Source organism: Sarcophilus harrisii, chromosome 3 (assembly GCF_902635505.1).
Source record: "Sarcophilus harrisii chromosome 3, mSarHar1.11, whole genome shotgun sequence".
In the NCBI taxonomy this organism is placed as follows: domain Eukaryota; kingdom Metazoa; phylum Chordata; class Mammalia; order Dasyuromorphia; family Dasyuridae; genus Sarcophilus; species Sarcophilus harrisii.
This window is the reverse complement of record NC_045428.1, coordinates 204,302,508-204,327,478: the sequence shown is the minus strand read 5'-3', so window position 1 is coordinate 204,327,478 and position 24,971 is coordinate 204,302,508. Positions and strand designations below refer to the sequence as shown.

At 33.6% G+C, this 24,971-nt stretch overlaps 1 protein-coding gene across 2 annotated transcripts in view; it reads left to right on the top strand.

Annotated features, from left to right (window-relative positions):
• Window positions 1-24,971, top strand: part of SHROOM2 (shroom family member 2) — a 226,178-nt gene that overhangs the window by 80,801 nt on the left and 120,406 nt on the right. For both annotated transcript variants that reach the window (XM_012546104.3, XM_023500341.2), the window contains exon 2: window positions 21,491-21,642. In XM_012546104.3, coding sequence (XP_012401558.1) covers window positions 21,491-21,642 — 152 coding nt within the window. The remainder of the gene's footprint in view (window positions 1-21,490; window positions 21,643-24,971) is intronic.

Genomic DNA, 24,971 nt, shown 5'->3' with positions numbered 1-24,971 from the left:
GATACCCAACCTGATGAATTTTACATTTTTCTGGCATGAAGAGAACTTTTTACTATTCAAACTAAGAGGAAATATTTTCAAAAAGTGTGATTATTAAAATTGCATTGAAATAATAGTTGAAGTATGGTATTGAAAGGATTTGCTCATCTGGACAGTGAGGAACCAAGGACAAAAATTAGTGGCTTAATGTGGTACAGATGTTCCAGAATGCATCAATGGTATAAACATCTTTCAGGACAGACTTGCTTTGACTGAGCTTTTGGGTTTTCTGTTCACTATTTTCTATGCTAGTTTCCCGTAAATGTGTACTCCCTCTTCTCTACAGAGACCAGGTATCTTGTTGAGAGATTGTAATACAAATTATGTGTGTTTCAAGATATTTTTTTTCTGTTATTGGTCTTTGCTTGCAAGGTTATTATTTATTCATCTTAGTGCTAAGGAAATGGTTATGTTTAAGATCTAAAAATGTCATCGTTATGGATGGCTAATTTGTGTAAATAGAAATGCAACAGAGAGCAGAGGGCATCAGAACCATGAGCAGGGAGAACATTTCCCCTCAATAATATTATTCCTATGACCTTGAGAGAATTTGTAGTAGTGGTACGTCTCCAGGAATCTAGACCTAGCATTATGAGAGTAGTTTTGAGTAAATGATATAATAGATCTATCCATATCTAAGAGATATGAAGCCCCTACAGCAATTTTACATTTATGTTGACTTATTTTACATTTATGTCCCCCACTTCCGGCACAGAACCTTCCATACAGTAGGTGCTTAATGTATGGGGCTGGTAATTTGGATTTGTGACAAGTATTCTAGCTTGGCTGGAAGGTTAGACTATGAAGCTAAGTTGGAAAAGCACGTTTTAAAGACTATGGAAAATTTTAATATATAAAGGAAATTAAACTATATGGATAAAAAAAGGAGAGGGGAGGAAGAGAGAAGAAGAGAAATGAGAGAAATTTGATGGTGAGATTAGCACTAGTGTTCCTCAGAAAATTTTTTAAAAGATGCATACTTAAGGAAAACTATGAATACATTAAAATAAGTGGAATAAGTTTAACTAAATTGACTTTTAAATATGCGCTCAGATTTCATGAGGGAAGTATTCTCTTAAAAAAAAAACCAGCAGTTTTTCTTTGTTAATCATAGACTGAATAATGCTCTATTATAAATAATTAGCCATGGTAGCCAGAAAAATACAGATGGGTTCTATTGTTTAGTAGTGATTCTTCCTTTCCCTTAATTTCATGACAATTCTCAAAATGTTCTTTCACTTTGAAAATTATAAAAATAAAAAAAATACTAATGATCTATTTTATTGTTTCTTGAAATATTTTGGCTATAACTTTCTTTTCTTTTATCTGCATCTCCTCTCCCCACCCCCAGTCTCCAAAACAAAACAAAGAGAATTCAGAAGAGATCATGGTATGAATAATGGGAATCTCTGTGCCTCCAGATTAATGGCATTCTTGCTCAAATGCTCTTCCCCAAAAGGGTTGCACCTTTTCTGTTTTTTTTTTTCCCCAGGTCAGATATATGATAACCACTGAGACAAGGTGACCCCCAAACCCATGAATGTAATCTGGATTTCTTTTCCTTAGAACTAGGTAACACAAAGGGTAGAATGCTAATTTGCCAATGTAATCTTGAGCTAGTCATTTAATTTCTATTAGCCTGAGTTTTCTCATCTGTAAAATGCAGATGATAGTAATACTAGAATATCAAGATGATAGTAATGACATAGAGGTGTTGCCAAGTTTAAATGAGATAACACTGGTAAAGCATAAGTTTTAAATTGATAGCGATTATTTTAGATTTCACAATCACTTGATATTTAAATGTTTGAAACCATTATTTTTTGCATTGCAAAATACTGTCTAAATAGAAGAGAGATGATAGAGAAACTGTTTTCAGATTCCTATGTGTTTCGATTCCTATACTCATTTGAGCACTGTCTTGTTCATTCTCTGTCTCTATGTCTACTCCAACCCCCATTATGTAAGTCCTATACTCATTAGACATTTATTAATGATTATGTTCAAGGCACTGTATTAAGTAGTTGGGAGGCAAAAACAGAGCTCTTAACCAGCTTCCTGCATAATGTCTGAAGTTTAGATGTGTATTCAGTTATCTTAATTGGAGATCTAAAAGCTAAACCATGAAAATGAAGCAGTTTTTGCTACTTAGGATAGATACTATAGAATCTTTTTTTGTATCCTGAATCCCTTTGGCACTAGCATGAAGCTTCTGGACCCCTGCTTAAAATAATGTTTATTGCCTATGTTTATAATTCAAGAAAACATTATTTAAAAAAAAAATAGCATTTCATTTTTCAAAATCTATGCAAAGATAATTTTCAGCATTCACCCTTGTAAAACCTTGGTGTTCCAAATTTTTCTCCTTCACTTCCCCTCACTCCACTCTCTAGAGGTTATATAGGTTAAACATGTGCAATTCTTCTAAACATATTTCCACAATTACCATACAGCATAAGAAAAATCAGATCAAAAAGGGAAAAAAAACCAAACAACAACAAAAAAGTGAAAATAGTTATGTTGTGATTCATTGAGTCCCCACAGTCTTCTTTCTGGATGCAGATGGCTCTCTCCGTCACAAGTCTATTGGAATTGGCCTGAATCATTTCATTGTTGAAACGAGCTATGTCCATCAGAATTGATCATCACATAATCTTGCTGTTGCTGTATACAATGTTCTCTTGGTTCTACTCACTTCACTTAGCATCAGTTCTTCAGTCTCTCCAGATCTTTCTGAAATCATCCTGCTGATTGTTTCTTATAGAGCAATAATACCCCATAACATTCATATAACATAACTTATTCAGCCATCCCTCAGCTGGAAACACGCAATTTCTAGTTCTTTGCCACTATAAAAAGGGCTGCCACAAACATTTTTGCACACATGGGTCTTTTCCCCTTTTTTATGATCTCTTTGGTATACAGACCTAGTAGAGATATTGCTAGATCAAAGAAGATGCACAGTTTGAAAAGCTTTTGGGCATAGTTCCAAATTGCTCTACAGAATGGTTGGATTATTTATTTTACAACTCTACCAACAATGTAAAGTATTAAGTTTTTAGTTATGAATTAGTTTAAATAAAGATGTAACTTTTCCTCCCCTATCCAAGTTCATGAAATTCAGGAAATCTATTCATAGACCTCTTAGAATTTCATGGATACTAGGTTAAGAACCCTTCTATGTCTTTATCCAGTCCTTGTATATGGAATGTATATAACTTCACACACTAGTTGGGGGACCCTATTTACCTTAGTTTCCTCATCTATAAAATGGGCTGGAGTAAGAAACCTCAAAACATTCCAGTATTTTTGAAGAAAACTCCAAATGGGATTATAAAGACATGATTAAAATGACCCAACAATAAACTTTCTATACTCTTAGGTCCAGTGGGCTTTTTACTACACTGCCTAGCTGCCATTATATTGTATTCATATACCATAATTTATTTAGCTATTCCTCACTAATTGGACACCTTCTTAGTTTCAATATCTCCTCCACCATAACAAAAAGATCTGCTATAAATATTTTTGTACATTTTTTTTTTCATCCTTGCCAAATGTTATTATGCAATTCTTCATTTTACAAATGATGAAACGAGGTCTACAGAGTTTGTCATTTTTCCAGTTAATACATATAATGAGCAAGTTGACAGGTAGAAATATGATTTTTAAAAAAGGCTAGAGGTTTTAAAATTTAATATGGAATTTCTCATAATGTATGTTAATGCTATAAAAAGTCATTTGAATTGACAACCTCCCATTTTAATGTAAAGTGTTTTCTTGACACTGAAATTAGTACCTCTATGCAGAGTTCATGATCCCCTGCCATTTTACTATGAGTTATATTTTTGGGGATATTCTTATATTTCGTGTTTGAGCAACACATTCTAATATGTAGTTGACATAATTGATGGACATATACAGATCTGTATACATCATTACTTTGATACTGGAGTCCAATTTTTTTTTTTTAACATGTACGAGCTTATTTCCTCTTCTTTACAATGGGTATATTACTGGCACTATCAAATTCACATGAAATTCAAAAAGAAATGTAAGTTGAGCTGTGTAGCAGTAGTTTTTATCATTATCTTGTTTTATAGAATTGGGGTGTTTGTGGCAGGAAAAGCTAATAACTATACCTAATAGAATCACTTCCTAAATTACAAACTCCTGAAATTTTAAATGTCCCCTACTTGCAAAAGATTAGTGGAACGGGGGAGATAAGGGAATAAATGTGATCTGTACCTGATGTTCAAATATTGAGAGGCTTCCAAAAACATTCTTGGCAGGAAACTACTGTGTTATGGTGTTAAGGGTGGAGCACTATCACAGATGTATTGCTAAAAATAATAACTAGCATTTCTGTTCATTGCTCTATTTCATTCAGGGACATCTTTAGTTGTCTTGATCTCTATCTTGCCCCTAGACCTAAATGGCTCTGAAAGAGAAAGTGAGGCTGTTGACTTTGCACAGCCCTTCCTTGAGCTTCTGCGAACAAAGGACAAATAACTGGCATTTATTTGGTACTTTGAAGTTTGCAAAGCTCTTTACATATCCGTTTATGTATGTTCATGTATTTGCATGATGTTTCATAGTTTAAATATTGCCTTTACATAACAATATTTAATCCTCAAAACAGCCCTGAAAGTGGATAGAGTAGGATTATCTGCTCTACCAGTTGTTGTTTTTTTTTCCTAGCTGAGAAAACTCAAATTTTAAGGAAATTAGATCTTGTTCAAAATCACAGCTAGTCAGAATTAGTATTCAGATCCAGGTCTTCTGAGATGATGCTGATGATAACAATAATGAAAACTGCCTCAGTGTTTGCAAAGGGAAATATATATGTGTATATGCGTCGTGTATATGATATATATATATATATGTGTACACACACATATCAATTTTCATATTCGCTTCACAATCTTGTGAGGTAGGAGCTATTATTTCCTTATTTTGCAGTTGAATAAACTGTCAGCAGAGGTTGAAAGATTGGCCTGCATCACCTAGTATCTAGTATCATAAGTATCTGAAACCAGATTCAAATTCAGGTTTTCCTGTTTCCCAAGTCCCACCATGGTCTACCATATAAGTGCTAGTTATTATTTGTCCTTTATTCTCAAAAAGACCATGAAAGCAGAGGAGTGATGGGGTTAATTAAGCTTCTGTGAGCTAGTATGGGAGTATGGCTACTCTGTTGAAATTGATTCTGTCAAGTGTAAGGGCTTATGATAAGTCTTTGAGTCTTCTGTTTGCTGATCGAGAGGCCAAGGCTTGAGTTTCAAGACATAATACTCTAAATATGGGGCTAGTTGACAAACACAGGGATGAGAGAGAGTCATTTGAACATGATAGTGAGCCAGAACCAAGTAGGAAGGTAAATAAAAGTGACCATGAAGCACCTGGAGAAAAGGGTATCTAAGAAGTAACCTGGAGCAAGAAGGCAATAATATGCAAAGGGTAGAGACAGAAATCAGTGGACCAGGAATACTGCAAGCATTAGTAGCAAGTCAAAGAAAGGGTTGGAAAAGGGCAGGATGCTTACCTTAAGTACTTACTCATTGAACTGGAAATGGGATTGGTCTTTAAATGTGGTGCTGGGGACTGTATAAATAGCTGCTCTTTATAAAATATATCAAAAGTTTTAATTTTTAAAATGTTAGAAAGATAATCTACTTGTAAACTTGGTTCTTATTGTGATTTAAAAGAAACATTAGTGTGTAACTGAATGTTTGTAAATGGTATGTAACTAAGCAAGAAATAGCCCTACATTACATTGACTTTAAACATTTGTCAGATACTCAAATGAATCTGTGATCTCATTGATTGGAGAATTTCTTCCAGCAGTGGGGAATCCCAATCTATCTGTTTCTTTAAAAAACCAAAAAGACAACCACCATGCCAAAAACTCCTACCATAATATTTTATTTTCCCCAATTATGTTAAAACAATTCTTTTTAAAACACTTTTTATAAATGAGAGTTCTAAATTCTATCCCTCCCTCTCTTCCTTTTCCCTTGAGACAATAAGTAATCTGATATAGCTTATACATGTGCAATCATGTAAAACATTTTCATATTAGTCATTTTGTACAAGAAGACTCATAAAAAAAAAAAAAAGCACAACATAGCATGTTTGAGTCTGTATTTAGACTCATCCATTCAAAACTGCCATTTCTGTGTAACTCATGTCCACTACCTTCCATATATTTACCAGAGAGGGTTCACCCAATATGCTGAAGGTCTTTCTTACTGTATCTTTTGATGTCTTGAGCATAGCAGTGGAACACATTAGTTGATCACCTGTTATTCCTCAATTAAGTCAATCAATAAACATATATTAAGCATCTACTTTGTGCCAGGTACTGTGTTAAGTGCTAGAAATACAAAAAGGGACCAGTCACCAACAAAGAAGGTAAGTACAAAATCCAAAAAGCATCAGGAAAAATGGATTTTCTAGGACATAAAGGAAGAAATAAAATTAGAGAAGTAGAAACACAAAACAATTGACCAGGACCAGAACAGGAACAACATCACATTAGCTCTAAAGATCTCTCAGATAGTCAAGCGAATTTCCTCCAGCAATGGGGAATCCCAATCTATCCCTTCCTTTAAAAAAAAAAAAATTAAAAATGGATGATAGAATAAGTCAAAGGAAGGGTTAGAAAAAGGCAAAATGGTTACCTTTATTGCTTGTGCTCAGTGAAGTAAGAGTGCCCTCAAGGACTTTGCATTCTTTTACTACTGGTCTTTTTGAATGTTCTTTTTGTTTGTTTATTTGTTATATGCCACAGATTACTTATACCCAATATGAACTAATCTGTTGCCGTCCTTGTGATGCTCATCTTTAGTCCTATTGAGACAATGGTATTCCATACCTTGACATCAGTTAACAATACAGGCAAAATGTTAGTTTTAAAAAGAACTTTTGCTTTCATGGGAAGTTTATCATAAAAAGAACTTTGTGCTTTCTTGGAAGCAATATAGACCCCTTTCTTTTTTTTCTGATCTTGACCCACATCATTGTTTGTCTGTAATGTTTGTACTTATATTAAGTACTAATAAACATAGTCTTTGGGGGATTCATCCAAGTACTTGTCAAAATCTGGGCAAAAATCATTTGGTTTTATGTGAAGAATCCAAACTCCTTTGAGTTTGCAGGCAGTTCTGCATTGTCTTAGGGGTTGCTGCAGTCAGCACCATCTCACAGGTGAATGTGGGCATCTGGAGGATCTTACCATCTACAAGGAAAACTCTCTTTTGGGGTATGGGATTATTACTGTTATCACTTAGTTAAGAATATGCACAGTTTGGTGATTTTGGGTACAGAGTTCCAAACAGTTTTTCATAATAGCTGGTTTAATGCTCAACTTCACCAGCAGTGTATTGCTTTGCCACAACCCCCCAACATTTGTAATTTTCTTTTTTTGTCACTTTTGCCAATTTGATAAATATGAAGTGAGACCTTAGAGTTGTTGCATTTTTCTAAGCATGAGTAATTTAGAAGATTTTTATATAACTATTTGATAGGTTGGATTTTTTTCTTTTAAAATTACCTGTCTGTTTCCTTTGACCTTTTGTCAGTGGAGAATGGCTCTTACTCTTTTTGAATAATTGTATTTTATTTTTCCAAATACATGCAAAAATAAGTCTTCAGCATTCACCTTTGCAAAACCTTGTTTTACTCTTCTCCTTTGTCTTTTTTGCCCAAGACAACATGCAATCCGATATAGGTTAAATATATACAATTCTTCTAAACAAACCCTAAATGCACACTGCTCAAGAAAAATCAGATCAAAAGACAAAAAAATCAAGGAAACAACCAATAACAACAACAAAAGGTGAAAATACTATGCTTCAATCTACATTCAGTATCCATAGTTCTCTCTGCATGCAGATAGCTCTTTCTATTACAAGTCTAATGGAATTGCCTTGAATCACTTCATTGTTGAATGGAACCAAGTCCATCACAGTTGATAATCACATAATCTTACTGTTACTGTGTATAATATTCTCTGGTTCTGCTTACTTCAGCATCAGTTCATATAAGTCTTTCCAAGCTTTTCTGAAATCAGTGGTTCTTATTCTTAGTAAATTTGATTTTTCCCCATTTCATTCATTTTTTTCCCCATTTACTTGCTTCTCTTCAAATTTTAGGAATATTGATTTTATTTAGATAGTCACAGTTATCCTTATTGACTATATATTTACCTCCATCCTATTATCTTATAAAATCAGAGTTAACAAACATTTATTAAGTGCCTACTATGTATCAGGTACTGTGCTAAGTCTGGGGAAACAAATAAAGGCAAAATTAGTCCCCTACTTTCAGGGAGTTTACATTTTTGTGGGGGAAGATAATACATTCAAAAAAAAAAAAACACACTGAAAAGGAGAGGAGATGGGTTATGGGGGCAAAAGGAAGTACTCCAGAGGAACAGGGTTTAGGAGTTTTTGTTTCTGGAGATCATGAAATCTGGAAAGCAGTTGGGATAAATTTTATATAAGTTGGATTTCCTGAGAAATCTGCTTAAAATGATGGAGGATCTTGATGTTCATCTTTCATTCTCTCTAGTAAGAGGGAGGGAGCTTCTAGGGGAAATTACATACACTATCTGTCTGTCTGTCTCTCTCTGTGTTTCTCTTTCTCTGTCTTCCTCTCTCCTGTTTTCAATCCCTTCTAAATTTTATTTTAATATTTATTTAATGTTTTAATATGTATGTTTTCTTTTAGTAGGCTATGAGTCTGATTTGTCATCTGAAGTACCCTGAGGATCTTTCACAATTAGACACTCCTGAATGAGTCGAGTTTATTTCCTGCGTAGTACACTGTGTCCAAGTACTGTATTCAAAATACAAAATGAACATATAAGGAGACTTGAATTACTTTTATAGATTAAATAACAAAAGAGATAAGTCTAGGATCATTACAGATTTAGAGTTGAAAGAGATCTTACATCTAACCTTTTTATTTACTGATGAGAGTAAGGTTTAATGAAAACTAGTTTAGCTATGAGTTAATTTACATGCTATATTAATCTCATGTTTCTCAAAAGTTACAAAGGGAAGTGAAGTATTTCTGAATATTCACATTTGATGACTCAAATCTGAGTTTATTAAGTGGAATTAGTAAGCTGATTTTGGACTATTTATCTGAGACTATTTACATGGAAATGGGTTGCAATCTGTATTGTTGAAGGGAGTCCCCACATCAGTGAGATCACAGATTTATTGAATTATATCCAGGGCCTTACTATAGCGAGTAATAGTTCCTTTCTAACATCTATTTCTGTTAATTGTATCACCTTCTACCTTGGGTCAACATTTTCTATCCTTCCTATTTTAAAATACTTTGCCTTCTCAAATTAAGTGGGAATGAAGGGAGGGGGGAAAACATTTTACACATATTATTTCATTTGATCCCTTCAACAATCCTGAGAGAGAGAGATGTTATTCTTGAGGCATAGAGGTTTTGACCTACAGTTAGTGAGTTTCTGAGTTTAGATTTATATCTAGGTTCAGATCTAAACCCCAAGAAAATATTTAGAAGACTTGGCAATTGAATGGTCTGAATTACTAAGATAATGAGCTTAATTAACTAAGTTGTTATGCCTATTAAATAATTAAGTCCCTGTTTAATAAATAATAATAATGAAATGATAATATTAATAACTAAAATATTGATCTTATAGCTCAAAGTTTTAAGACATAGCAAGCATTAATATTTTAGCAAATGTAGAATGTCATGACTATGTTCCTCATATAATATTGAGAAAAGTTCTGTGCATTGAATCCGGCATACCTTTTAGTGTTCTGAGTCAGAAGTTCTTTATATTTCTTGAATCATGGCTCTTTTTTGACAATCTGAGGAGTGAAACCTGTGGGTCTGTTCTCAGAATAACTTTTTAAATGAATAAAATAAAAGGCATAGGATTTAGAATGAAGATAATTATATTGAAATATTCTTATAAAAATATTTTGGAAAAGAAATTCACGGACTCTAGGTTAATAATCTCTGATCTCTGCTCTTTTAGGTGTATGTATATGACTGATAGAAATTGTTTTGAGGACATCTTGGGGGTTTAGAGTATGACTTGGAGTTGTCATGACTATTTCCATGGAAGAATATTTTGTTCTTAACAGCTGATTCCCTCTACTTATCATTGTGAATATCATATAGATAATCCAAAGAGATTCCAGGGATTTAAAAAAAAAAAAAAGGCATATACTTCCACCGGAAGCAGAAACAGTAGAAATCTTCAAAGACAAAACAAGATGTCATCATGTACCTTGAAATCAAATAACAAATGACACAGCACTTCCTGGAACTTTCTCCCTCTTTGTTTATGAAGCTGTGTGTGCATAGGAATGTGAGTTAAAAAGCTAACTAGTCAGAACTGAGTAAGATACAGGTTGTGAGTCATGCTGAAGAAGAACTCCTTTGATAAATTTTTGTTTTAAGACTGCCAGTGATTAGGCTTAAATTTCTTGTGCATGACAATATTTCTGTTTTAATTAGAAAAAAGAATACTGAGTTTAAAGGGAAGGAGAAACATGTTAAGGCAAATGAAATTTCAAGTTCATGGCAAGGGAGTTTTGGGAAAAAGTATTCCCCATTTACACACCTGTTCCTTCCTAAGCAGCTCAAGGGCCACAATAATTATACTTGTCTTCCTTTAAATGTATAGTTTGTGAAAGATTGAAGAGGAAACATTTCTATTTCTTTCATCTTGGACTGTTTTTAGGTCCTACACAGAATATAGTGGTATTTTTTTTTTAATTAAAAAGAATCTTCTAGAGGTAAGAAAAATCCTCCCGAAAATGGGAGTGGGGACTTTTATAGTCTCTTATCTGTCTTAAATCTAAGAGAATCAATGTATCAAGAGAATTGATCTTGGGAATCAAAAAACCTTGGTTTTCATTGAATACCTTGAGTAATTCCAAGAAATTTATACTCTCAGGACCTTAATTTTCTTATGGGTAGAATGGAGGACTAATGAAGTTCCAAGCCTCTTCCAGTTCTGAAGTTTTAGGATTTACTTGGTTTCTTTTTTATATCATCACATTAAAGTCAATTTATACCTATACCCTCTAAGTATACCCCTAACAAAGAAACAGTTCTCAGGAGTTACACATATCACCTTTCCACTTAGAGATGTAAATATTTTAACCTTTAAAAAAAACATAGTGGTTTTTTGTCTTTTCTTTTTGCCTTCTTATGCTTTTCTTGAGTTATGTGTTTGAAGAGATAATTTTATGTTCAGCTCTGATCTTTTCATCAAAAATAATTGAAAATTCCCCTTTTTATTAAATGTCCATTTTCCCCCATGAAGATAATCCTTAGTTTTGCTGGGTAGTTGATTCTTGGCTGCCATTCAGTTCCTTTGCCCTTTGGAATCTCCTGTTCTAGGCCCTTGGATCCTTTAAAATGGAAGCTGCTAGGTCCTGGGTAATCCTGATTGTGGCTCCTTGATAGTTATTTCTTTCTGGCTGCTTGTAGTATTTTCTCCTTGATCTGATAATTTTGGAATTTAACTACATTATTCCTTGGTGTTTTCATTTTAGGGTTCTTTACAGGGGGAGATCAGAGAATTCTTTCAACGGCCATTTTACCCTCTGCTTCTAAGATCATCCGGACAGTTTTCCTTGATGATTTTTTGAAAGATGTTGTCCAAGGTCTTTTTTTCATTGTGATTTTCAGATTGTCCAATAATTCTTAAGATTGTCTCTCCTGAATGTGTTTTGTAGGTCATTTGTTTTTCCAATGAGGTATTTTACATTTTCTTCTATTTTTTCTTTTTTTTTTGGGGGGGGGGGTGTTGGGGGGGAGTGTTGTTTGACTGATTCTTGATATCTTATTGAGTAATTCACTTTCATTTGTCCAATTCTGATTTTTAGAGAATTATTTTCTCCAGTTAGCTTTTTTTTCCCTTTTTTAATCTCCTTTTGAATTTGACTGTACTTTTAAAGGAGTTGGGGTTTTTTAATTAGATTTTTTTCCATTTCACCAGTTCTATTTTTTTTTTTTTTACATTTATTTTATTTGGAAAAACAGAATAAGAAAAAAAAGAAAAACAGTAAAGGAATACAAAACAAAATAAAGCAAAATAAAGACAACATTGTGTCACATGTTCAGCAAAACATCGAGGGATTCAAAATATATAATAATTACCAGATCAAGAAAGTATGTATATATTTTAGTAGAACCCCTCCCCCCACAGTCTTTTCCTATCCCTAATGACTCTTTGCTTTAATAATGCTCCATAATTTGCCTTGCTATTACTTAACCTCCCCCAACCAAATATTCCTCCCTTCTTTTCTTCCCTCATCTTTTGCTTCCCCTTTCGTTCATGCCTCCTCTTTTATTTCTTTATACATTTTGGAGGGTGCTATGTAAGCCACTCCTGATGTGGGTAGGTATTCAGAAATACAAGCCCTCTTCCCTTCTTCTGTATCTGTTCTTCCTCTGCACCTCACTTGTATGTGAATACTATTTTTACCTTAACTCTGCCAGTTTTTCTTTTGAGCTACCATATTGTTAATGTGAATCTTAAAATATATAGTATACATTTCCCATATTAAAACATTTTGTCCATGTCGAGTTTCTTTGATATTAGGCTCTTATATGTTAAATTTTCTGTTCAGGCTTGGTTGATAGAAAATACTGAAAATCTACAAGTTCATTGGATGTCCATTTTTTTCTCATTTAAACTTACAGATAATTTTGCTGGATATTATATTTTTGGCTTCAGGCCTAGATCTTTTGATTGTTGTTAGGTATGATTTCAGGACCTGCAGTCTTATTGTAGCTTTTGATAAGTCTTGTACATTTCTAATTGTAATTCCAGTGTATTTGAATTGTTTTTTCCCTCATTTCTTGCAATTTTTTCTTTGATCTGGGACTTTTGAAATTTGGCAATAATATTCCTGTGTGACAATTTTCTTGGATTATTTCCTGCATTATTGTATCAAGGTTCTCTTTGGTCACAACTTTAAGGCAGTCCAATTATTTTTATATTTTCTTCTTCTTGATCTTGTTCTCCAGATTTTCATTTTTCTTATAAAAGGCTTCATATTCTATTCTATTTTCTCATTTCATCTGTTTTATTATTTCTTGGTCTCTTAATAATTTCACTGGCTTCTCCTTGCCCAGTCCTAATTTTCAAAAAAAAGAACTTTTCAAAAAACTTTTCTTTTTTAAGACTCAACTCCTTTTCTAATTGAGTAACCTTTTTTTCATAATCTTGTTTTTCTTGGATGATTTTTAATTTTTTTAAAGTTTTTCTCATATCACTTGATTTTTAAATTCTTTTTTGAATCTTACTCTTCAGTGTAGAGGCAGTTTTTTTTTTTTACATGAGAAGTATTAGTATAATCACTTCTAATCATGGGGTGGGGAGTGGTCCCCCTGGCTTCACTTCAGCTCTCCTCTCTGACCTGGAACCCCAAACCAGGAGCTCCCCCCTCCTGTAGAGGCCCGCATCCAGCAGCATTTCTGCCCCACTGCCTCTGCACTCACCAGGTGGGCTGGTTCCTTCTCTGTCTCAGCAGCACAGTTGAGTCTGGCATTTCCAATCAACTGAGGTTCCCTTGGTCTTTCCAGACTCAAACCCTGACTCCACAAACAGGAGGTGAAAGTCTCTGGTTTCTGCTGAGAACTTCAGCCACAATCAGTTAGCCCCAGGGCTCCCCACTTGGTGTTTCTGTGGAGCTAGTCTGGAAGTATCTGCATTTCAGACAGGTTAATCCAGGTCTTTCTTTAGATCTTGTTGGATTGTACTAGGAGGACCTCTGTTCTCTCCCAAATCATCTTGATTTTTCACCAGTCTGTATTTGTCCTGAGGCACAAATTTTTTCTATTTGTGGAGGAAAATTTGGAGAGCTTGAAATTTACCAGTTTACTCCGCCATTTTCCCAGAATTCTTACCCAATTCTATTTTTAAGGAGTTGTTCTCATTTTCCATTTTACCAATTCTATTTTTCAAGGAATTGTTTTTATTATAAAAGCTTCACTAGGTTATGGGGGCTGTATGTGAAATGCAAATAGTTAAATACCCTTGATTTAAACTATAAGGGACAGAGGTGTTACTTATCCAAACTGGGAGTTCCACACATAGAAGAAATTAGATCAGTAAACTCCCTCCCCTTAAAACATTTTAACAGTTTTAAACTAAATTGAACATCCAAGTGGTTACCAAAAAGCTTAAAAAAAACTGAACAAGAAATCCTATAAGTCACTGCTTTGATCTATGATTTAAAGTTCTGAAGGACTAATCCTAAAGACAGACTTAGTTGATTTATTTTGTATGTATTTCCACATCATGAGAAAAGCAATATAGACATTCTGTAAGACATAACTGCATGATTTTTTTTTTTCATAACTACAAAGAGTCCTTATTTTGTGAGGGACACATGGGCTGATCAAGGTGGTTTAGCTGAAGTTGTGAGTGAAGGGACTGTATTTAAAGGTTGGAGACAGGTGAAGGAAAGAAGTGAAAATGAGATCTAGAAAGTTGGTAAAGGATTAGGGAGGAACCTAATCCAGAAGAAGGAATTCACAATGAACATCATGTCAGTGGTAACCCGCATAATATTTCTATTGTGTAGATGATGGTTATAAATAGCTAAATGATGCAGTTGATAAAGAGCTTGATATGGAGTTAAGAAGTCCTGAGATCAAATTTGTGTTCAGACACTTAGTATAGCTCTGTGATCCTGGGCAAATAATTCAGCCTCTGTAAGCTCTTATACACCATTTTATTGTAAACTATATAATGGGAATAATAATAGATCCAGGGTTGTTAAAAGGATCAAATGACATAATATTTGTTACTACTAAAAGCAGTGCTTTATTTCCTTTTTTCTTCACCTCCTTAAGCCATATTTTAAAATATTCCAAGCAACTAAGCTGTCTAAGTCCAATGGTGCCACCTGCTGTCTATTGTAGTCTGGCCCATTCTTTTACCACCACCTCCTTTTTAACCTCTCAGATAAATTACTCACTTATCAGCTGTGAAATTATAAATGTTTCCTTTTCTATTAACTTACATTATAGCAATATTATTTATTTCTTTTGAATGCTTCACACAGTGCTTGGCACATAGATACTTAGTGCTTATTAGTGAATTTTGTGAAAGGACCAAGATTTTAAAAGACTTTTTCTGCATTCTTTAGTTCCAGTTGAAGAATGTTGAATTATAGCAGAAATTTTGGAGCATAATAAACTTTGTTAGTCTTTATGAATATTCTAATAAGAATTTTTAAACAATCAGTTGGCATTAGCTTTGTATCCTAGTTGTAGGAGAAAAAAATGAAATATTTACAAGAGATAACTGCATTTGAATAAAACTTTTTAGGTGTATTTCACATAATTAAACAGATTGCTAGCTTCTTGGTTAGAGATGCGTAATAGGGAAGCTCAATGGGAGAAGATGGATAAGAATCTCATAGGATGGAAAGGGAAAAGAATGAGCTTTGATTAACACTAATGGAGAATTTACCATCTTGATGAATTCATAGGTTCACTGAAGTACTGAAGAAATTAAATTTAAAATATTTAACAAATATTTGTTAAGTGTCAAGAAAACAAAATTAATAGTTTCAAGTGCTAGTGCTTCTTAGATTCCTAAGGGGTTTTTGTTGTTGATTTATTAATTCTCTCTCCCTTTCTTCCCTCCCCTCCTCTTTTTCTTTGTACTAGATTATTGTGTTGTACATCTTTGAAGGGTATTTTTAGTGAAAGTACTCAGTACATATTGCCTTGTAAATAGTAGCTGTGCTATAGATGTTTATTTAATAAAGGTTAGGTCAAGGAAAATTTAAAATTGTAGTGAATTTCCTAATATGATTTAGGTCTTTTTTCTTTAAAATAATTTAAAGAAAATTATGTGCTGATATAGACTCTTAATTCTAATTCCTTTAGCAAATTGAGTATTACATTTTAGTTAATTATGTTTTCCATTTATTTTGATTACCTAAAATAAGTCCTCAATGATGGTGTTAAATCCCCTGCTTTCTTCAGAGTACTGTACAGAATGAATAACTTGATGTTGAAATCCCACTCTGGACTTTGGCCTGTTTCCCAGACTTTGTTTTCATCGTCAACAAATATTTGAGTGCTCCATAGATGCTTAACACTGTACGTGGTATTGCTTCTTGATGAGCCAAGTGATTTAATAGTATAAGAAAAAGGAAAGCTTGTGTCAGATTCTAGATTTATGATTTTTTCATGTTGGATATGCCAGGTTCTCATCTAATCCCAGAGCCTGTAGTGAACATTACCAATTTTTGTATTTCTTCTCATAAGTCCTAGATTTTTGGGGGGGAGAGGGAGAAAAGGTAGAAGCATATTTAATATTTTCTAACTTGTTTGATATATGACATACAAAAGGAAAGTCAGATTCTAGCATTATTTTTATTGCACTGGTAAATTGATATCTAGATTTGGAAAAGCAGCTTTATCCTATGCCAAAACATTTTTATTTTGGTTGTTTTGAATTTGAATGCTTTTTATTCATTTTTATTTTGCTCCTATGAAATTCTGTGCATTGAATTTTGTTATTTGAGACCTGCTCAAATATTTCTGTAAACTGTAGGTTCAGGTTCAAAGTATGGTTTAGAGAAGTGTTATATGTTCTTTCAAATAACATCTTCATAACCAAGGTTGGAGAATGTGGAATTTTAGGAACTTGGAAAAATTTGGGCCCTAAACTTAGGTGTACTTGGGACTTGACTAGATTCTTTTAATAAATATTATTGAACACTTAGAATGAATATTTGATTGTTTTAAGTACTGTGGCAGTTAATGAAAATAAGTTGTATATGGTTCCTGACTTTAAAAAGCTTACAGTCTAGCTGGAAGATTAAGACATGTACGTGAAAATAAATAGGCAATATTGTGTCAATGAGTGATAAATATGCTAAATAAGGACTATAGGAATTAAGAAGAAGAAAGATCTCTTATGGACCAATATGGAGTATATAGTCAGATCCCAATTGGTACTGATAATGAACCCCCTTAATTGGTTAAATATTTATTAAATTTGAATTATTATGTTTTATATTATTTTTAATTATTTAAAACACTTTAAAATTGTCAAACAATATTTAAAAGCAGTCACCAATATCTTAAATAATTAAATATGCCTTGTGAAATTGAATAAATGAGCGATTTTTTTGGGCAGTCATCTGGCCATATGTTTGGACCAGCTAGGTGATGCAGTAGATAAGAGTGCCTGGCCTGTAGTCTGAGAAACTCATCTTGAGTTCAAATCCTACCTTAGACATTTACTAGTTGTGTAATCCTGGTGCACTTAAACACTTAAAAGTTATTTAACCATTTGCCTCAGTTTTCTCATCTATAAAGTGAGCTGGAGAAGGAAATGGCAAACCCATCCTGAATCTTTGTCAAGAGAACTCCAGTTTGAAGTCACAAAGAACAATAGCAATGCATTTTTATTTGTTTGTTTCTTTCTGACTTTGCCAGTCTTCTTTAATCTTAGTGTTTTTCCCAACTGAGATGATCAATTTGTCCTGTCTTTATATAATTGTTTATTTTTGTTTCTTATATCAGACTGTGATCTGAGAGTGGGGACTGTTTTTGCTTATTAACTTGAATTGGAAGTAGTGGATAATAAATTAGTGGAAAAGAAATTAGATAGAGACCCTAAGGAAGAAATGGGAGTCTACTGAAGGTTTTAAAGCATTCAATTTCATATTAGAAGCTTCATCAGGAAGCAATTTACAAGATTGCTTAAATAAAAGTATTATCAAATCATGTAGCTAGAAGAACCCTTAGAGATAATCTAGTTTAATTTATTTTATAAATAAGATTTATTTTCTTTTAGATAATATATGTATATACACACATATATATGTATATAGATACATACACCTACACATTTTGCCAGTTATTCATGTGTTAATCCAATTAAGCCTTCCTCTTTCTATTAAGTTTATTACAAGGAAATTGTGTATGTTTTTGGTTTGAAAAAGAATGCAGATATCAAAATTCCAAGAAGAAAGTGACTCATTCATCCAATAAACATTAAGTTCCTACTATTAGATAATATATTTTAAACTTTGAAGAGCTGAATGATTTGAACTATTATCATTATTGCTTTTGTTGTTATTATTATCATTGTTCAGTATCATATAGGTAGTAATTGGGAAAACTAAACTTAAACCCAACTAGTATGACATCAAATCAGTGAATTTTTTTTTTCTTTTTGCTATATCTGGAAAAGGCTTGGATAACTAGGAAATCTCTTTTAGTAATCCAGATGTGTAGTGATAAAGGGGCTAGATTAGAGTGGGATTGCAAATGCAAAGGAAGCTATAGATGCAAGATTGAATAAAAAGGAAAAATTGATTGCATTTTGTGAGTGACCAGAGGAGAAACAGTAATTACTCCCGAGTTTTTGGCCAAGGAGATTGAGAATTGACATGAGTATGGTGAAGACAGGAGGGGAAATAAGTTTTGAGGAAAAAGTTATTAACTCAGTTTTCATTCATAAAATATTACAAAATTTTTTTTTACCATATGCCAGGCATTATGTCTGTCCTCAAGGCCAGATTGGATTCCATCAAGAAATTTTAGACACATTTAGGAGTTGTTGAAATATCCAAATAGAAATGTAGACATTTGGAGATGTAGGGATAGAACCTGGAGGAGAAAGGGTCCTGGGGCATGGTCCAAAAACTTATTCTGTGATCACTACAGGAACAGGGATGGTTAGCAATGTGTGCTTTCCTTGATACAAACCTTGGTTTTATCTTTTAGTTTGTCTTGGCTTGTGATGCATCCTGTCCTTTTGACTCATCCTGTTTTTTCAGTCTGAGTATATCTTTGTTCCACATTGTCCTGATAGAAACTTTGAACTATTAAAAAAAAAAAAAGTCATTATTTTCATCTTGGACTTAACTTGAGACTCTTAGAGCTAGAGGTTGATTGAAAAGTTTTTTGGGTTTTTTTTAACACACATGTTTACATATCTATATCTGTGGGACAGATAAGTGATCCAGTATATGCAGTGCTGGGCCTAAAGTCAAGAAGACTCAATTTCTTAAGTTCAAATCTTAACTTTACATATTTATTAGCTGTGCGACTGTTTACAATTCATTTAACCCAATTTATGTCACTTTTCTCATCTATAAAATGATCTGGAGAAGGAAATGGCAAGCTATTCCAATATCTTTGCCAAGAAAAACCCAGAGTTGCAAACAATCAGACGTCACTGAGAAACAACTAAATTTCTTTATCTATACCTATACCAGACTATTAGTATATCTTTTAGGATTAAAATGTATTATTTATTGCTTTGTTGAAATATGTTTTTAATTGCTTTGGACTTAACTATTATATAGAAGTTTTAGGTAAATATGATAACCTGCAGAACATTTTGCTTAATCTCCCAGATTCACTACTGTAAAACACAGCAATTTTCATTTTACACTAACTTACTTAAATAGTTCACAAAGTAGCAATGGTACAAGAGTTACACAAAAACACACACACGCGTAAATGGGAGATAATCTTGGAGAGGGAAGACTGTAGTCGTGTGTGTGTGGGGGGGGAGGGTGTTAAGGGACCAGGAAAGGCTTTTTGTAGAAAGCAGAATTTTAGCTGAGACTTAAAGCTGGGAAGTCAGGAGATGGAAATGAAGAGGAAAAGAATTCCAGACACATGAGACAGACCATGAAGATGTGAACTGTCTTGGGAGGAGCAGCAAGGAGGCCTTATCCCGGATTATAGAGTATATGTGGAGGAAAATTAAATCAATTAGCAAACATTTATTAAGTGCCTACTATGTGCTAGGAAAGTACTAGAGATAGAAAAAGAGGGAAAAAAGCAAGTCTTTGACCTTAAGAAGCCTACAGTCTCTTGGGGGAGACAACAAGCAAACAAATATATGCAAAGAAAGCTTAATGTTATATAAATATGAAATAATTAAAATAGAATTAAGAGAGATTGGGGAAGATTTTCTGTAGAAGGTAGAATTTTAGTTGGGACCTAAAAGGAACCCAATGAGATTATGGGGAAGAATTAGAGAGAATATCCAGAGCTGAGAGATGGAGTGTCTTGTTTGTGGAATATCCCAGAGGCTCTTGTCATTGGATCAAAGAATGTGTGTTGGGGAGTAAAGGGAGTAAAGCAGAAGACTGGAAATAGGTTATGAAGGGCTTTGAATGCCAACTGGAGTGTTTTGTATTTGCTTTTGGCAGCAATAGGAAGCCATTGGGTTGTTGAATAGTTGGGGCAAGATGATTGGAACTGTATTTTAGGAATTCTACTTTACTGACTCAGTAGAGAAAGGTTGGAATCGGGAATAAATTCGAAGCAGGTAGGTTAGGTGTAAAAAGACCCAAAAGATAGGAGAGTCAGGTTGTGAAGAGCTTTAAAGGAGATTTTATGCTTTATCCTTTCGGTAATAGGAGCCACTGGAGTTTTTGAACCAAGGGGATAGGCAGATACCCTTGGCAGCTGATTGGGGGATGGATTGGGAGACAAGGGAGACTAACCATAAGGCTATTATAAGAGTTCAGATATGAGGTAATGGTTTCTACTAGGGCATGGATAGTGTAAGAAGTGAGTTTCTAAAGAATTAATCAGGCCAGTGAGTATATAAGGGCCTATCAGATGCTCAACACCAAATGAGATGTGACATTTTCCTCAATGCTCAAGAAGCTTATAACTTAATGGTGGTTGATGGTGGTGAACAACAGTAATATACCCAAATGTTAGTCAAGCAGACAAGGCAGTGTGTGAGTGAGTGCTATAATAGGTAGAAAAGAAAAGCTAGAAAAATGAAATGAATGTTGGTTGTAGACCCAACAGTAGTGGCAATAGCTTGCACTGGACCAATCTACAGTCTACCCTTTTATTTTTCCCCAAATGACTAATGGTAGAAACTGATGAAAGGAAAGAGAATTCAATATGGAATTTTAGTTGCTGTTAAATTGTTTAGCTGTGTCTGATTGTTCAAGACCCCATTTGGAGTTTTTTGGCAAAGATACAGGAGGGTTTTGCCATTTCCTTCTCCAACTCATTTTACAGACAAGGAAACTGAGGCAAGCAGGGTTAAGGGACTTGCCCAGAGTCATCAGATAGTAAGTATCTGAGGTCACATTTGAACCAGGATTGGAGTCTTCCCAATTCCAGAGCCAGCACTCTGTGCACTATGGCACCACCTAGCTGCTACTTGATGGGGAATAATGGTTTTCATTTGTTGAAGCTACTGTATGGGGTTGAAATAACAATCATTTGATAAGTAACAGGTCTGGCTTAGACTTATTATAAAAGTAACATAATTACATATTTCCTTATTTTTTAAGAATAACCTTTGAACATCTAGTGAATGAACACCCTAATGCTTGCTGTGCTTTTGGATGTCTATTTAATTTACTTAATCATCCGACAATAATAGACTGATGTGATATTTGTTGTTTTTCAGATTGAAGAAGGAAGTAAAGCGGCAGCTGTTGACAAGTTACTAGCTGGAGATGAGATTGTGGGCATCAATGATATAGGACTCTCAGGATTTAGACAGGAGGCGATTTGTTTGGTGAAGGGTTCACATAAGACCCTGAAGCTAGTAGTCAAAAGGTAAGATCCCATGCAGTAGTGCTAAGATTTATGTATGTTTCATCACTGCTTTAACAATTTTCAAGTCAATGACAAAGGATTTTGAAGGAAAACAAATTAAATATTAAACTTCAATAGGATATTGCTATTTCTATTTTGTTAAAATAGTCTTGGACCTCATGTTAGTTTGCTGTACTTTTGGAAGTCTATAATTAGAATTCAAAAAGAAGTCCTTGAAATTACATACTCTACCTGTCAATCAAGCTTGGCTTGATGGCTGTTGGTCCTCTGCCCCAACTGGTGATGGCCCTGGGTGCAGTGGGAGGACTTGGCATTTTAAAGTTAAGATCTTTTCCGAGGCTCAGTTTGTCAGAGGAAACTCCCATTCAGTAAAGGCTAGGTAAAAAATGAGGCAAAATGAGGCTTGCCTTCATAAAAGAATCAATCTGGGAGGGGAGAACCTTTCCAGAAGAGAAACAATATTTGCATTCTCTCTTAGCCATCAAAATCCAAGCAATGAACCATGATATTGTTAATCTCTCTAACCAGATCATTATCCATGTAGTATTTATCGGCATCAACATGAAATTTAGTATCACTAGATTGTTAGTTTTTATTTTGTTTTAGTCTTGCATATAGTTTTATTTGGTAGAGAAAGAAAGCTAAATATACCAATAGATCCCCTAGAAAAAGATTTGCAATAGCATATCATTCACACAAGGTGGCAGGCTATTATATTTTAGGTTTGCCTTCACGATATATCAGCTATGCTGCAAGCTGCTAATTAGGGCTATTTTTAGTTATAAGAGATTTCTCTATTAAGCCAATTTTCAAAGGAAATAAAGCTGTCTGTTTCCATGAACTCGATCTTTGACAGAAATTAAAATATAGAACTGTGGAAATAATGCCTATAAACAGAATTCAAATGTTATTTCTAGGGACTTGAGAAGGGTTGGATTTTTTGTTACTGGTTTTTTTTTTTTCCATTTGTTTTTTGAGGGAATTTGTTTGCACTGCACAATTCTTATGTTATCAATTCATTCAAAGCATTTGTGGAAAGTATCTCTGTGTGCTTTTACAGAATTGATAAATTCCTGAAAAGTTAGTTGTAAAATTGTGGAATTTTATAAATGAAGCTATTTTTCATATTTATTTTCATGTCAAATGGAGACATTTTCATGTGACCGTTTGGCAGTGGGCTGGGGAAAAAAGGACTTCAGAAATAGTTCTTAGGTGGGAGGTTAGAGAGTGAAGGGAAGTTATTCTTTTTTTTGGTAACTTTATCAACTAGCTCCCCAATTCTTGAATGCATCAGCCTCCAGTAACACCTTACTTTTTCCCCCTGATTTTTACTTTTTTCAATAAATAAAAAAAATACTTGTACTTTGTTTTCAGACAGTATGCAAATACATTTGTGATTTTACTCACATGTATGTTTCTCTTAATGCCTAGTGGTAACCCATATATACTTGCCTGTTCTCGATCCTCTCATTAATTTGTTACTGGGTACTTAACACTTAACATATCGTGTGCCTTCCTTTCAGTTCCTTGATATTGCTTGGATACTAATGGTGTGCCCAAGCTGTCCAGAGATTTAGCTCTTACTGTCACTGTATGAATATAATAGCCTGTAACTTGTTCTGATCATACTTTATTCATATTTATTATGTTTTATAACATTTTTTGTGATATTGGATAAATCATATCCAATATTTTTTTCTTTTTTTTTTAAATTAAAGGTTTTTATTTTTCAAAGCACATGAATGGATAATTCAACATTAATCCTTGCAAAATTTTGTGTTGAAATTTTCCCCTCCCTTCCCTAGATGACAATAGTCCAATATATGTTAAACATGATATGTAACTATATATATGTATATATGTGTGTGTATATATATATATATATATATATATATATATATATCATGCTGTATATATGTATATATAACATTGTGTGTGTGTGTGTGTGTGTATACACATACACATATACATACACACATGCTTTGGGGGTCTTATCATTTTTGAAGTACTTTGAAAATGGTAAAATAGTACCTTGAAAATGGTTATTCCAATACATTTCCATATAGCTCCTTGTACACCTGTCCTCTTTCACACTTATTTTCTTCAGTCTAATTTCTATGTGCTTATGCAGTATATGTGGGACAGTGATATTAAAAATCTAAAAATAGTGTCTCCACTGTTAATCATGAAGTGTTTTAAAATTTATTTCCATGTTGGCCTTTTTGCAACCACTTATGAGCATTACTAAATGTGAGATAATCGATTCCATCAGCTCCTTAGAACTTTAAATTTCCACAGAAAAACTGGACCTGAAGTTTCTCTTGTATTATAGTTTAATGTTGAGATGGTCAGAATTAAAAACCTTCACTTACATGATCCACTCATTTGTTACATATAGAATACTAATAGTTAAATTCTTGTGTATTGAGTATTTTAAAACTCTGTGATTCTTAGTAGCCTTTTCCCTTTTTTTTTTTTCTGCCCACCTTATGCTATTTTACTACTGTTAATCTAGAAGCTAAAGAGACTGAACAGGAATAGCTATAATACTCTGTTCCTGGGGTGCTGGAGCCAAAAATTTCATCATCAGGTAGCCATCTTATTGGTTATGAGCCTCTCTTTATTTTTTTCATCTGGTCTTTGCCAGATATAACCTGTTTCCTTTTCAGCATGAGTTTCCTTTTAAGCTCTGTGTGACAAACAGAACTTGAGGACGCATTGGAAGAAAGCTTTGTGGAAGAACAACAAATGCTTCCAACAACCTCCCTCCATACAAATTGTACTTCTAGAAAGAGGGGAGGTATCTTTTAACTTAGGCAGTATAGCACTAACATTGATCATTGTATGTAATTAGAGGGTTCTCTACCCCCCATGATTTTATTTATATCCTGACTTTTTTTTTTTTTTTTTTTTATTTATCCCTTTCTTAACCTTCTTAAAAACAAATAAAGAAAACGTCCGGGACTTTGCTAGACTATAGGAAGGATAAAGAGTATGATGAAAACATCTTTTTTTTTTCCACTTCAAACCCTACCTGGATTTTTAAGATGTTATAAATCCTTAATAACATTTTTGTAAAATGTTATTAATGACAATTATAATACTAAAAATGTAAAAGTCAAATATTTGTTTGACATTGAAAATATAATACCAGAAACTATTGTTCTCTAGGGCAAAAGGAAAGCAAACACTTTGTCTGATCCTTTGAAGATAATGGACTTTAAAAAAAAAATAGTTTGAAGTTTTAGCTTTACCAAAGTAAAGATTTCTTTTAACTATCTTGTTCTCTGCTCTTGTTTTTAATATTTATTTGTGATTTTTTTTTCCTG